This window comes from Bidens hawaiensis, unplaced genomic scaffold, assembly GCF_021521415.1.
Source record: "Bidens hawaiensis isolate Kalapana, Puna unplaced genomic scaffold, B.hawaiensis_p1.1 tig00001143_1, whole genome shotgun sequence".
NCBI classification, from domain to species: domain Eukaryota; kingdom Viridiplantae; phylum Streptophyta; class Magnoliopsida; order Asterales; family Asteraceae; genus Bidens; species Bidens hawaiensis.
The window spans coordinates 199,035-214,208 of record NW_027491065.1 but is presented as its reverse complement, the minus strand read 5'-3'; the positions used below and the strand labels follow the sequence as shown (position 1 = coordinate 214,208).

Sequence of the window (15,174 nt, the reverse complement as noted above, 5' to 3'; positions counted from 1 at the left end):
TACAGAAACACCAAAAAAGTGTTACATAAAATGTTTGGTAACATACATAAAATTATACGTTTACATAACTAAAAATATTTTTACATAAAACAAATTTTTGTTTTTCATATATGTTAACATGTTTGAGAGCTGTTACCTTTGTTCGCCCTAATGGTGTTTTCCTCTTCGATTACATTTCCCTCTATCACATCCCCTGTCATCGCACAACAACATAAGTGCTATGTTTTTATTGATACGTAAAAAAAACTCACAAACAGTATTGCTACAATATCAGTACTGTTACAATTGAATTATATGTTCTACCTAAATAATACTGTTTATATTGATTATATAACTAACAATTACATTATTTACATAAATCACATGTTTATGTAAACAATATGTTTTTAGGAAAACAATACTGTTTATATTGTACCTTCGCCCCCACCCATTGTGTTTTCTTCTTCAATAACATTAGAATTTCCATTCTCCTCCCCTACATCCTCCAAGGTGACGACATGTGCAGCACCCAACGGGCTATACCCCTTGCTTGAACCCCACTTCCTGTTATCATTAAAAACAACAACACCCACCCCGGACTTGTTAAACCTTTAATTGGTAAAACAACTGCCACATGTTTTTTAATTATAATTCATGTACCATACCTTTCGTATTTTGTTTTTACAAAAATAAATTTATGTTGCTATTAAGTTACATGAACATATTATCAAATTACATATTAGGTTATATGTCTACATAAATAATGTTGTTTATATTGTTTACATAAATAACATAAAATAACATAAACTGTTTTATATGTCCCAATTTTTACATAAATAACATTTATGCTTATGTATGTTTATATATTTTTATATTGTTACATATTATATGCTAACATGTTAACATAAATAACATTTATATTAACATAAATAAAATGTAGGGTAATATAAATAAAATTATGTGTTAACATTAAATATACATTAACCAATGATACTATAATTTATATGTTAACATTAGAGATACGTTAACCAATGATACTGTTTATATGTTCTCACATATTAAATAAATAGGTTAACATAATAAAATTATATGTTAACATAAATAAAATGTAGGGTAACATAAATAAAATAAACTTTATGTTAACATAAATAAAATGTAGGGTAACATAAATAAAATTATATGTTAAACGTTAAATATACGTTAACCAATGATACTTCTCAGCCATGTCCTTCTCCAAGCTACTCAGCATATTTTTTATCATCTCATCTGCCTGCGTTTGATCCCTTTTTTTGTCTCTGCCATTTTGGTTTTTATCAAGCATTTTATCAAACACGCTCATTAAATCCAATAACTTATCATTATCTGGACTCTTCCTACGCAACCTTCTTAATTTTTTCTCAACACCTCTCTTATCATTGACCAGAATATTTAGTTCCCTTTCAAATTCTTCCAATTTTGCCTGTTACAATTCGATTAAGAAGGTTTACACACAACTTTGCATATATCATAAAATTATGTTCTTTTAAATAACATAAACATATTAGCAATTCACATAACCTTATTACATAAAAAATATTATGTAAATAGGTTTCAATAACAATTCAACTTACGCAACAAAGAAAAATTATATGTTTCTTTTTAAATAAAACTATGTAAACAAGCTTACATGTTTCTTTACCTTAAATTACTTGAACATATTAACAAACTTAACAAACTACAAGAACACAAAGTTACATGAACATATGTTTCTTACTTTAAGCTAAATTTAACATATTAACAAATTAACATATTATCACATAAATATACTGTTTGTTACTTTTACTTACATGAACATATTATCAAATTACATATTAAATTTTAACTTTACATAAAATTATATGAACAGACTATCAAATTACATATTAAAGTATAAGTTTACATAAGTATTTTCGCGGTAAAAAACAGGTTTATATGTTTCTTAATTTAGGGTACATGGAACATGCCCATGAACATATTGACAAAGTTACATGAACGTATTAACAAATTACAAGTTTACATAACCAAATATCAACTTATGTAAACAAGGTTATATGTTTCTGCCTACTCCCATGAACATGCCCATAAACATTTTAACAAAATTACATATTAAAGTATAGTAAATGAACATGCCCATGAACATATTAACAAAATTACATATTAAAGTATAGTAAAAACATTATTACCTCAAATTCCTCATTATCCATTTCCTCTTCATCGCCTCCATGTATTCTTGTTAACGGTTTCAATTTCACCCTGCCAAACCCCCCGTTACGAATTTCTTCATTCTTTCTTTCTTTCAGTTTTCCTTTGTCCATAAACTAATCTGCCTCAACTTCTCATTAACTCGTACACCCTTACATTCGGTGCGGTCCACGTACAACATTTGTCAGAAGTTTAACACGTCAGATATAATGATTAATCAGCTTTTTGTCAAGCATACTAACTACTGCTAACTATTTTAAATTGACAAACATACCATTAAAATTGTTAACGGCCCGCAAAATGGTTGTTTAGGATATCAGAACTCCAACCAGTTTTGCATCGCATCAACGATTGAATAATATATTCACACCAATCGATTATACCGAAATATGTTCCTCCATTCAAGTAGTGTAAAACAGTATCTCGGAAGCGGCCGTGATTGGTGCACTCTACCATTATTGATTGGAACAGCATCAGAAAGTCCAACCTAAAATCGAAACAATCTATATCTTCAGCGCTTTCAATCCTCCAAACTAGTTCCGTTGTCGAAACGAACCGGTTTGGGTACCTCTTTCTCCATTTCTTTATCCTTTCAGTAAGTTCATCAAATTTCTCCATTTCTTCTAACTTCAAAGCACCATAGGGGATACCAAACATATGATTAATAGATGCCACGTTGATGTAACACAAAGTGTACATCTTATTGCATTGAATTATCCTCATATCAATGCCGAACTCTATGAAAATTCATTGTTTTAGGTACTTATTTGAGTTATTAGTGAATTTCCAGGTCCGGGCACCCGCCCGACAAAGAAAACATGAAAAGAGGGCGTTTCGTGGATAAAAATCAGCATTCTGCCAGCCAGTGCCAGACCTGGACGCCCATGCCAGCCAGTGCACTTGCCGGTGCACGACCGTGCATGCCCGTGCCAACCCGTGCCCAAACAGAGAAATCTGACTTTTTAGTCAGATTAAAGCAAGGAGTTGACTTTCCAAATTGGTGCACGACCATGCATGCCCGTGCACGACGTCCAGAAAGCTTAAATACACCCCCATTATCCTCATTTTGGGGTGTGGAGTCTGGGAATTTTCTCTCAACCAAGTGCAGAATTTTTAGGGGATTCTTGGAGGCTTCCACCAACATAAGATTCATTATTCCATCCTTCCATTTCTTTGTTTAAGAGCATGTTTTGTAAGCTTATTTTTAGATTGATTGTAATTGTATTAAGCCTTATGGGCTAAGACCTTTACTATCTGGACATTGTTGAAGCTTTTACTCTTTTATCTATGTATGGTTATGGTAATTTGGTTTTCTTTCAAGGAAATGTTGAAGTTATGAGTTGATATTGATGGTGTTCATGCTTGTTAGAATTGCATACCTTGTTAGTCTTACAAATGTTTAGGCATTCATGTTGGAAAACTATGTTCTAGATGTTTGTTTGTAAATTTTGAATGTTCATGTTTTCTTTGTTTACATTGCTAAGTTAGGAATGACTAGTAAAGATTAGTTTGGTTATAATATTATTGATGAGCATGTAACCCTACACTTGATATTGGAAAATTGATGAGTGTTGTTATGATTCTTGACTTGGTGATGACCTGCTAGTTAAAGTTTCCTAAGTTGATGTTTAATTCATGAGTTTAGCTAATTTAGTGTAATCTTAGGTGGTTAGAATGTTGTTCATGCTAGCTTTCCTTTGATTATGAGACTTTGTTGTTTTGACAAACAAGTTAGTCTATGTTTAATTCTTGATTGGAAGCCCATCATGATGATTATTTGTTTGTATTAGGTTGCTTGGTTGTAATATAGTATTTATGTTTAGATTCATGATATTTACCACATCATTGCTATTTTATCACATTAGTAGAGTGGATGCGTGTCTAGGTAGTCTTGCTGGATTGATTGTTTCTTGTATTTTTACTTGCTTTGGTTTCGTTGTATGCTAGTTTAGTTAGTTAAAAACTCAAATTAAGATTTCTTTGTTCGGTTAGTCATTTACAAAGATTTAGTACTAGAAAATTACCGTATCCATGGATTGACACTCGGTTCTTGCCCACACTTTATTACAAATGATAGGTACACTTGCCTTTCGTATGTGGCTTAGTTGTAGGTGAAAACCTATTTTTAAAGCCCAATTTGTGTGGAACTTTTATCCAAATTTATATATATTCACACACGTCACACGTCCACCTTTATCTTCCCCTTTTGGATCTCAATCACCATGTTAACTGGATCAAAATTTTCAACAACATAACGCGCCATCGACAAAGGAATACCGTCCACTCAAAGCCTTAGTAGTCCACTGAATCCCATATCTCTAACAACTTTTTTTTGTTTTTCCCTCAATATCCGTACACATCTTGCGAGCTGAAGCGGGCACGACCGTGTGTACAGCGGCACCCCCTTATCTGCCTTTCGGACCCTTTTGGACTTCTTTGAAACTGTCTTTTGCTCGCTCTTCCTTTTCCTAGAAGCTTCAACGCTCTTACCTGCTTTTACATTAACGTGGTGTTACAAAAAAATGATTGGTAACAAATAATTCTTTTTTAAATACATTACATTTATAATATGCCTCTTTTTTGGTTTTAGAATGCATACCTTTCCGTTTTTTAGTTGACGACTCAACGCGAATGATGCCTTGTTGATTCCCCTCACATCCTGTCTCCTCTCCCCTCTTCCGTTTCCTGGAAGTTTCAACGCTGTCACCTGTTTTTAAAATTAACAAAGCGTTTTTAAAATACATTACATTAAAATACAAAACAACATTTTTACACATATGAATACCTTTCTTTTTTTTACTTGATGAATCGACACGGATGATGACCTTCTGACCCCTTGCGCGTCCTGCCACGTACCTAACAGTTTGGTTTATCTTAATAAATGGTATTCAAAAACACATCAAAGTTGAATACACAAAACTACCTTTCGACGTCAAGGGGATTTCAATATTATCGACATCAATAGAGTCGTCCGATATGTTTTTAAATGAGGCCAACGACAGTCGTGCTATCCTGGCGCTTTTCCTCCCTACATAAAAACGGCATTTAAATGAATAAATAGCTTTTTACCCCCTCCCCCCCATAACCAAAAAAAACATTAAAAAAAACCATGTTTTTGGAAACTTAAACACAGAGTACATGTTCCCAGAGTATATACCACTTCTCATTTTCAAGTTCTTTACAAACTCCAGCCCTACAAATAAATCATAATCGCAAAACTATATCAACCAAGCCGACATCAACAATATTTATTTTTTATTATCTTCATAAAACATAACATTTTTGAAAACCTTTCCAAAAACCCCCAAATCTATTGTTTAATAAAAACTACTAGCCAATTATGGAGACCAGCAATACACTATTAAACATAACCTTATACCTAAAAATTATCAAACATGCCTTGAATCGGTATTCTCGCCTTCTACTTTGCCGGTAGACTCCCCTGTAAAACGTTTTGGAGAAGACGAACCAGTCCTCGTATTTTGGTTCACGAATTTCGCCTCTGTATATTTGCCTTTTGTATTATCGCCTTGAATGCCAAACACTATTTTGTTCAAAAAACCTTTTGAGGGGGTAAACGTTATAGAGAAAAGGCGTTTCAGTTTTAGATGTGATTGGACGGCCTTTTCATCTGGGTTTTACATGTACTGATGAGAGAAACAAGAAGATAAGTAATATACCCACTTTGCCCCGTATGTACTTATTACCAATTTAATAATACTTATTACCAACTTTCCCACCAGTTTTAATCGTGGCCACCCATTAAAACAATCAAGGGCCACTAGAGAGTTTCCAAAGTTTTCACCACTTGATAGGGTTTACTATTAGCTCCAATTTTATATTGGCTCCGTCTATTGGCACACCCTATTTTCCTATTTAGACACCTCTATTATGCCTATATTGATCAATATGAGGCATATTGGTCCACCAAACAGATAAAAAGCTGGTCGTTGTCAGTTTCGGTCTAGCGGCTTCGTCAATATTCACCATATTGGTCGATATAGACCATATTAACAATAGTGTGAAAATCTGTTGCTTATATGGTGACAAGTGTATGCACCATATTGGTCGATATGGGCCATATGAACTACAGTGAAATTTTTGGCCATGGTGACAAGTATATACACCATATGGTCGATATGAACCATATGTACTACAGTGTGATAACTTTTTGCCAATGTTAAGTTACTTATACGGTCAGAAGTATTATATGGTACATATCATTCATGTTGTAGTAAAAAACTATGAACTTTTTTTAAAGTTATTTTATTTATTTATAAAAAGTAGATTTTATTTGAGTGATTACGTTTAATCTTTATACTAAAAAAATAAAATTAATCGAAACTAAGTTCTCAAAGTCATATATAGCTAACCAAATATTCAGAACATTTTTAACGTACATTAAAGACATGAACAACAGGAATTTGCATAAATAGATAATCAGTTTGACATACATAACAAAATTACAACTGATACCTGAAATTAAACATAATCAACAACCTAATCTATGGCTGTAGATTCTGAGTAGACGGTGAATCTTGAGTGGCCGGCGGATCCTGAGTGGTGGACAGATCCTGAGCGACGGGCGGATCCTAAGCGGCGGGCGAATCTTGAGGGGCTTGCAGATCCTGCTCGGCCGCCGGATACTATCGTGGTAAAGGTAGTGGTCGCTCCTGCAATCCGTGGGCCTTCCTCAAATCCTTCAACGTCTCAACTGTCCACCCCAGCAAGTCTTCAATGCGGTCGATCCGGCGACCATACTCCTAAGCGAGCGCCTGTGCAGCAGGAGGCAAATCCAAATAGACGTGTTGAGGATACTGAGGTTGTTATGGCTGCAACTGCGGCTGAGGTGGCGGTGGTAGATCATGATCGATCGGATCGTCAACATGAGCCCCGCCTTCACCCGGAAGCACCTCATGATAAACCGGGATGACCACCGGCAATGGTACATAAACAAAATTCATGTGGTCCATAGAGTGAAATCGAAGGGATCCATTAAACATGCGGGTACAACGCATGCTCATCACTGATTTCTTATCAAACCTCTTCGGCTTGATCGGTGGTGACAACTGTGTGTCACCGTCCAAAAAGAGACCCAAAGACCGAGCAATAATGGTAATGTACGCCCCCCGTACAATGACCCTCACTTTTGACGATGATAGGCGGTCATGAAGTAATCCGTCAAACACCTCGCGAGGGCGTACGACCTCCAGTAGAGAAGACAATATAAGAAAAAGAAATCACAAGACGTGCATTGGTCACGACTATAATCCCGTGGTGCAATGGATGTAGTAATGAGCCTGTGCAAGTACCGGTAGAGGGGGTCTGTAATGGCGCTAACCTTCCCCGTCGATTTACCAAAAGGAGTGTCGGCAATCACCGTCCAAAAACTAACGAGGGTTTGCCTATCGTATCTTGTGACCCCTTCCTTGTAAAGTGACATCACCGTCTCCGGCTCAGTGTACAAGCCGCTATGTATCGCGAAGGTGGAAAGTGGCATCTCGTACCAATTTCCCGCTAAACGAAACCGAACCTCTACGAACGGGGCGTTCGGGTCGTCCAACTCCTCTGGACGATCAGCTGGTCGAGGAGAGAAAGTGAAAGAGGATATAAACTCGACAACCAGCTCCCTAAACGACGATGGAACGTGATCTCAAACAACCGATCCCATGGCGTATTGTGCCCGATGATCTCACGAGCTATGTCAGCCTCGCTGAGATCCTCTAGTATCTTCCAATCGATCGCGACATGTCCTCCGATACTCATCCTACGTAGATTCTCGTAGTTCCGTTGCACTGTGCTACCATCCTCGAATTGTAAATAAGGGTGACCGAGCAGTGGGTGAACCCCCTTGTTCTCGTCATTTGGGACCTCGTTCATCTCCTTATCCATATCCATCCTACAATATACCCATGTCACGTATGCATGCATGCATGCATGCATGCATGTATGTATGTATGTACTACGTACGTACGTGTGTGTGTTTATAAAACTTACGTTTATAACCAGCTGTCTTGAGTTCTTCAGTAAGGTTGTCAACGTTATACTCGTATATCTCTGGCGTGGGAGACTCACACAATCTAGCAAACGAACGAGTAAATTTGACCCACTCCTTTTCAGGAAAGCGCTTCTTGCTGTTCCTTAAAATGTTTTGTTCAATGTGGAACCTACAAAGATACTTGTACACATCCGGGAAAACTTTGTCACACGCGTTCATGAGTGCTAGCTCCCTGTCTGTTATAATGACACGCAACTCCATACACTCTTCCAACATGGACTTGATCATCTCCAAGACCCACTTGTAGTTTTCTTCCTTTTCTTTCGAAACAAATGCATGAGCGATAGCAAACGACTGGTTTGTTGATGCCATACCCACAACTTGAACAAATGGAAGCTTATACATGTTGGTTTTGTATGTGGCATCAATCATCAACACATGCGGAAATGCACGCCACATCTTATAGGACAATTCATGAACAAAAAAAAAACCCTCCTCAACAGCGTTTGTGGAGGGATTTTCCCGAGTGTTGGAATGAAAACCAATGGCGACCTCCTCGTTTAGGGCTGGCTGTAGCGGTTTCTCGTAAGAATTAGGAATGTCTGACCGATCGTAAGACTCTGGAACAACCGACTCATTAAAATTTTCGCCCAAAAAATAGTTGGCGTTCCACCACGACATTGTGACAATTTTGACAATGAGTGTTATTGCATGTGAAAAAAATAGTTTTGAAATGAGAATGAATGTTTCTCGCAGGTGATGGATGGTGTTATATAAAAACCAAATATGCTCCATAGTGGCCAACATGGAACATATTGACAGAAAAGATAGACTTGACTTGTATTATGCATGCGACTATGAGTAGGTAACAGGGAATGCACATTTGTATTATGCATGTGACAATGAGTAGGTAACATGGAATACATTTTTGTCTTTAAATGGGAAATGGGGAAAGCCTGATATGCTGCATATTGGCCTGTATATTGGCCAATATGGAGCATTTTGTGAGAGATTTGACTTAAGGTATGTATGTGATTATGAGTAGGTAGGAGGGAATATGCTTTTGTCTCCAAATGGGAAACATGGAAAGCCTGATATGCTCCATATTGATCAATGATGGAGCATATTGTTGGAGATTTGACTTGTGAGACCCATCCATTTTGCATATGATTCAGTGTAGGTACGGTAATATGCTCCATAGTGTCTAAATAGACAAGGGGGTGTGCCAATAGAATAGAACGACCCTTTATATTTATATTAGACATGTAGGGGGTGTTTGGGATTCCATCTCCTTATCTCTTTTTCTCCTTTTCACTCCTTATCTATTTTTTTCGTAAGTAACACCTTTCTAGCTTAACCTTATCTCCTTATTTATTCACTAAAAACTCCTTTTTAACATTATACCCAAACAACTTAGCTCCTTTATCTGCCTTCGCAAAAAGCTAACAAGGAGACCGGAGATCTAAATGGAATCCCAAACATTTTACTAAGGCTGAGGGGTGTGGGGGGCGCGAGAGGGGGCGCGAGTGGGGGCTCCAACCAATAATATTGTGACGTGTGGCAGAGAGAGAAACTTGATAAGATGGGTGTTGGTTGTGGTGCTCGCGCCCCGGGCCCTGGTGTGGAGGGGCGCGAGAGGGGGCGCGAGCGGTTTTTTTTTTATTTTTTTATAAATGTATTAAAAAAACGTATTATTAAAAAAACAAGAAATTATTTAAAAAAACACACATTTTTTTGAAAATTCATAATAAAAAAAAACATACTAAAAATTAAACAAACAATAATATTTAATAATAAAACTAATCTAATACAAGATCATCTGGTCGCCTCGCCCACAAATGTTCAACCAACTCATGTCGAAGATCCCCGTGTATCTCACGGCTCTTGATATTTGCTATGTTATGAAGTTTTTGTTGATCACTGATTGTGGACGGTTGTGGCGGAATGTCACCTTGGTAGTTTTGGCATATAGCTTTGCCCTCGTCTTCTAACGTCATGTTGTGTAGGATAAGACACGTGTAGACGACGTCCATTATCCTCTCCCGAGTCCAATAACGTATCGGGTTCGCCAGAACATAATATTGTTTTTTTATAGCTCCAAAAGCTCTTTCAATATCTTTTCTAGCAGACTCTTGCTTCTTCGTAAAATACTTCCGTTTGTCGGCGATTGGATCTGTAAAAGCTTGAACTAACACAGCCCATTCGTTGTAAATACCATCGACCAGATAGTACCCGTACTTGAAGAGTTCTCCATTTGCAAGAAAAGATTGAGGTGGTTCAACCCCGTCGATAAGGTCGTTGATCAAATGTGACTGATCGATAACATTAAGGTCGTTATTTGACCCAGCAACACCAAAAAAAGCATGCCAAAACCAAAGATCCTGTGACACCGCCGCCTCAAGTATGAGGGTCGGCCCTTCATGATCACCACGGTGGAACTGACCTCGCCAGGCCGTTGGACACATAGCCCATCCAACATGCGTACAATCGATGCTACCTAGCATCCCAGGAAAACCATGTTTTTCTGCGTGCACCTCATATATGCGTTGGATGTCATACGTTGTAGGTTTACGCAGATATCTCCGAGCGTAAGTCGATATGACTCCTACGTACAATATATATTACAAAATGTAATAAATATTTAATAAAAAGTAAAATTAATGTTTTTTACCTTGGCAGAAAAAATGAAGGGATTCACGTGCAACCCTTTTCGACATCTGTAAATACTCATCCAAAGCGTCCGACGAGATGCCGTACGCTAATTGACGGATAGCAGCCGTGCATTTTTGAAGAGGGGTAAAACCGGGAAGACCCCTAGCATCCTCCCTTTGTTGAAAAAAGGGATACCGTGCCTCTAAATCACTCGCTATACGCGTGAACAATTGCCTGCTCATTCGAAAACGAGTTCGAAAATCCGACTCCGCGTATACCGGTTGAGGGCTAAAATAATGCCTCATCAAAGTATCGTTAGCACCCGATCGATCACGATCACGAGGTGGTGCTCTAACCCTCGGGAGTCGGGGTTGATGGGCTTGATTTTGCAAGAGATTGACCACGGTTGCGGTCAAAACTCCCCCTACATGAAGAAGCAAATCATCCTCTTCGGAGGAGTCGGAATCAGACGAGTACGACGACATTATTTTTAAAAAAAAAATTGGGACGATGGGTTGTTTTTGGATTTTTATATGAAATGGGTTATATATAGGAAAAAAATTTTGGGTTTTATAAAGGAGTTTGGGATATTATATATGAGTTTGGAGATTGAAGTTGTGTTTGATATGGTTAAAATGGGTTGATGGTATGTGATATTGGTATGTGATATTGGTTTTGGGTGGTATGTGATATTGGTTTTATAGAGAAAAATTTTTTTTTTTTTTAATAAACAAAGAGCCCAACGGCTCTATTTACGCAACCCAAGACTCCTTCACGCGTATTCCCAGCCGCTACCCCTCTTGCGCCTGCCTCTTTTTCCGCGCTCGCGCCCCTCTCGCGCCTCGGTGGTGTGGTGCTCGCGCCCCGGGGCGCGAGGGGATGGGCTCACGCGCCCCCTGTCGCGCTCCACACCCCTCAGCCTAACCTTTTGGACTTCAATTATTTCTGAAGTCTATGATCCTAGATGATTTTGATGAGACGTTTAGGCAGCTCAGAAAGGAGGCGGAGGCTCGGGCTGAGGAGATGAAGAAGTCAAAGCTGGTGATGGCTAAACCGGTTAGCAGTTTGGGGAAAAAGCAAGGACATCAGTTGCAGACACTAGGCTTTGATGGTGGTAATGAAAAAAGAAGGTGTTACGGTTTTGGAAAATGTGAATTCCAATAGGGTGGTAGCTAGTAGGGATATTAGTGGAAAAGAAAACGGTTATACCAATACTAATAACGGGGCTTTTGATGTAAATAAGCTGCATAAGCTCCAGTGGGAAGAAAGCTAATGTTGCTGTTAACAAGGTTTCCAAAGAGGAACCGAAGAAGAAACCAGCATAAAAGAACAGGAGTCGCCGATGATGGACAAAAAGACGAGGTCGTTAGTAGTGACAGTGAAACTGAAGAGGATGATGATGAAGCAGCGACAGATAACAAGATAGTTTCGAAGAACCGGTGGTTTACATCCATGTTTTTGAGGTAAGTTTGTTTCTTGAAATATGAAAATTTTATTTGGTTTTTATAATAGTATCAGTTAATAAAATAATTTTCTTTTCAGCATTGCTGGGAAGGTAAATTTGGAGAAGGCAGATCTATAACCAGCTTTGAAGGCTCTAAAAGACAGGCTTATGACTAAGAATGTGGTATGCTGTGTCAATATAATAAATTCCTTTTTGTTTTGTTTTATTATTATTATTATTATTATATTATTATTGTTATTAATATTATTATTTTATTTTATTTTTTTTCGCTATTTTGGATAAATTGTGGGTTGTACCGTATGTTACAGGCTGAAGAAATTGCTGAGAAACTGTGCGAGTCTATGGCCATCAGCCTTGAAGGCAAAAAGCTTGCTTCGTCTACCAGGATATCATCAACGGTGCAGGTGAGCGGGACTTTTTAAGTTTGTTTTTGTCATTTTGATCCATTTTTTATTAGTTGATGTAAGATAAAATATGCAATCACTAGTTTGTTGAACTAACTACTGCAGGCTGCAATGGAAGATGCTCTTGTTCGTATATTAACTCCAAGACGCTCTATTGACATTTTGAGGGATGTTCATGTTTCCAAGGAACAGCATAAACCATATGTTGTGGTTTTTGTGTGAGTTAATGGAGTAGGAAAGTCAACTAATCTTACCAAGGTAATTGACCAATCACGTTTTTGGTATCGGTGACAATTTTGACCTGTTGACCTACAAATGGTTGATTTGAATTATGTTTTATCTCTAACTGGCCAAATGGGCTAAGCTTAAAACTTTAATTAACTACGAAATGAGTCATATGGGTCAAACAGTCAAAAGCCATCTAAAGTGTATTCACATAAAGCAATTGTGTAGATGGCATACTGGCTTCAGCAGCATGATGTGAATGTCATGATGGCTGCATGTGACGCGTTCCGTTCAGGGGCGGTTGAGCAGCTGCGTACTCATGCTCGTAGGCTCCAGGTATTGACGGTTGACCACTTCTATCATAATGTTGTCATGCCTTGTAACCATGAGGACATTCTTCTTTTAGATCTCTATTTTTGAAGCAATACAGGAGGTCTCCCACAACAGTTCAGACGTGGTTCTTGTTGACACAGCGGGTCGAATGCAGGACAATGAACATTTGATGCGTGCACTATCGAAGCTTATATATGTCAATAGTCCAGACCTGGTACTTTTTGTTGGTGAGGCGTTGGTCGGTAATGATGCTGTAGATTAAGTTTTTGTATATTTTTTTCAAACAACTTGTTCATTGAAACTAGCTGACCTGTCACCCTCACTGAGCCCAAGGTTGATTGTGGAATTTTGCTAACCAAGTTTGATACTATTGATGATAAGGTAAAACTCCTAAAACATATTAGACTCGCCTTTTTATGTTAATTTTGTTTCTGATTATAAATTTATAATGATGATGCATATAGGTTGGAGCTGCACTATCAGGAGCGCCGGTGATGTTTATCGGGTGTGGACAGTCCTATGCCAACTTGAAGAAGCTGAACGTGAAGGCTATCATGAAAACGCTGCTTAAATGAGTGTGCACATCTTGAGTTGGTTGGTCAGTTAGTGAAGGCATCTGTCTGTTTGGTGAACATCTTTGTGATCTATGCTTCTTGTACGCTGTTAAACATGTTGCGTTTCACTTGGTGAAATCTACAGCAGTTGTTGGTGGCAGTTTTAGTTCTAACATCACAATTACCAACACTGTTATTGAAGTTCACATGGTGATATTTTGATAAAAACAGTGAACAGAAAAAAAAAACTATTAAAATAACCCAGACGGGCCTCAAGTTCAGTTTCCGATCCAACAAAGCAGTATTATGTTTTCAGGTTTGGTTGGTGAGGTGGGCGCCATTAGTCGACCTGCCATTTTTGCAGACTAGATACCCTCATAGTAAGTTCTGTTACACAAATGCATACGACACCCCATAAGTGAGTATCGGCATTAGCTCAAATAGATCTATTAGACTTTATAACCGGTAATAAACATAGCACAAGTAATCATAAGTGGATAACCATATGACCTACAACTTGATCATTAGAGCATCTATTCAACCGCTCTTTACAACTAAACCAATATCAATAAAGACAATGATGCTACGCTTAACATGTTAAAACAACAATAATACTTGAATAACAGAATCTCTATTCCCCTTCCCAACCAAGCTGCCTAGCATGTCGTTCCCACAAAGAAGTCACCTTCTTTTCCCGTCTCATCAAAGCCTCGGCTTGCTCTCGGGCTTGTTCACATGTTTCAGTAGCTGTGTTACACTTTTCAGCCTCTTTTTGATATTGTGAAGCCGCCCTTCTCGCCTCACCAAACGTAATATTCATATGGCGTATGTGTTCTTCACCAACGGTTTTCTGCAATTTTAGCTCTTCCGACAGTAAATCCACAAACTGCTTCTCCATCTCTTCTTTCAAATCTGGATCATCTCTCCCACAATCATAATGAAACCGATAATTAGTTGTGTAGTGAAACAGTTTTTTTAACTGCAGTAATAAACTCTCACCTGTTACAGAAAGGTTGACCAAGCCAGCAATAAGATGAATGAACAAGATAGAATAGTTTAGTTATTTTAAACTTCAAGATGTATATAAAAACAATTACCTGATTTCATGAATAGCAAGCAATATGTATGGTAGCCTGGTAGGGGTTGCAACAAACCGAGAAACCAACCGATATAACCGAACCGAAACAACAACCGACGGTCTGTTTATGTTTTTTATACAAATCGAACTTTCGGTTCGGCTTCAGTTTTGCGTGTAATGAAAATTGAAATTACCGAATGAACCAAACTTAAAAGACTTTCAAAATTTATTTTGGATTCTAAGTAATTTAAACTAATTTAATATAT

General features: G+C 37.8%; 1 protein-coding gene and 1 pseudogene across 2 annotated transcripts; one reads left to right on the top strand and one right to left on the bottom strand.

Moving 5' to 3' along the window:
• Positions 1–11,803: 11,803 nt before the first annotated feature.
• On the top strand, positions 11,804–13,851 carry LOC143560303 (uncharacterized; annotated as a pseudogene). The gene is made up of 7 exons (XR_013140097.1): positions 11,804–12,312; positions 12,392–12,476; positions 12,623–12,718; positions 12,824–12,976; positions 13,172–13,279; positions 13,350–13,657; positions 13,741–13,851. The product of XR_013140097.1 is annotated as an uncharacterized LOC143560303 (transcript).
• A 610-nt stretch (positions 13,852–14,461) lies between these two features.
• Positions 14,462–14,937, bottom strand: LOC143560639 (uncharacterized). The gene is made up of 2 exons (XM_077048903.1): positions 14,928–14,937; positions 14,462–14,829 (listed from the first exon to the last, which is right to left on the bottom strand). The coding sequence occupies exons 1-2, from the start codon at positions 14,935–14,937 to the stop codon at positions 14,462–14,464; spliced, it is 378 nt and encodes a 125-aa protein (XP_076905018.1).
• Between the last annotated feature and the right edge of the window lie 237 nt (positions 14,938–15,174).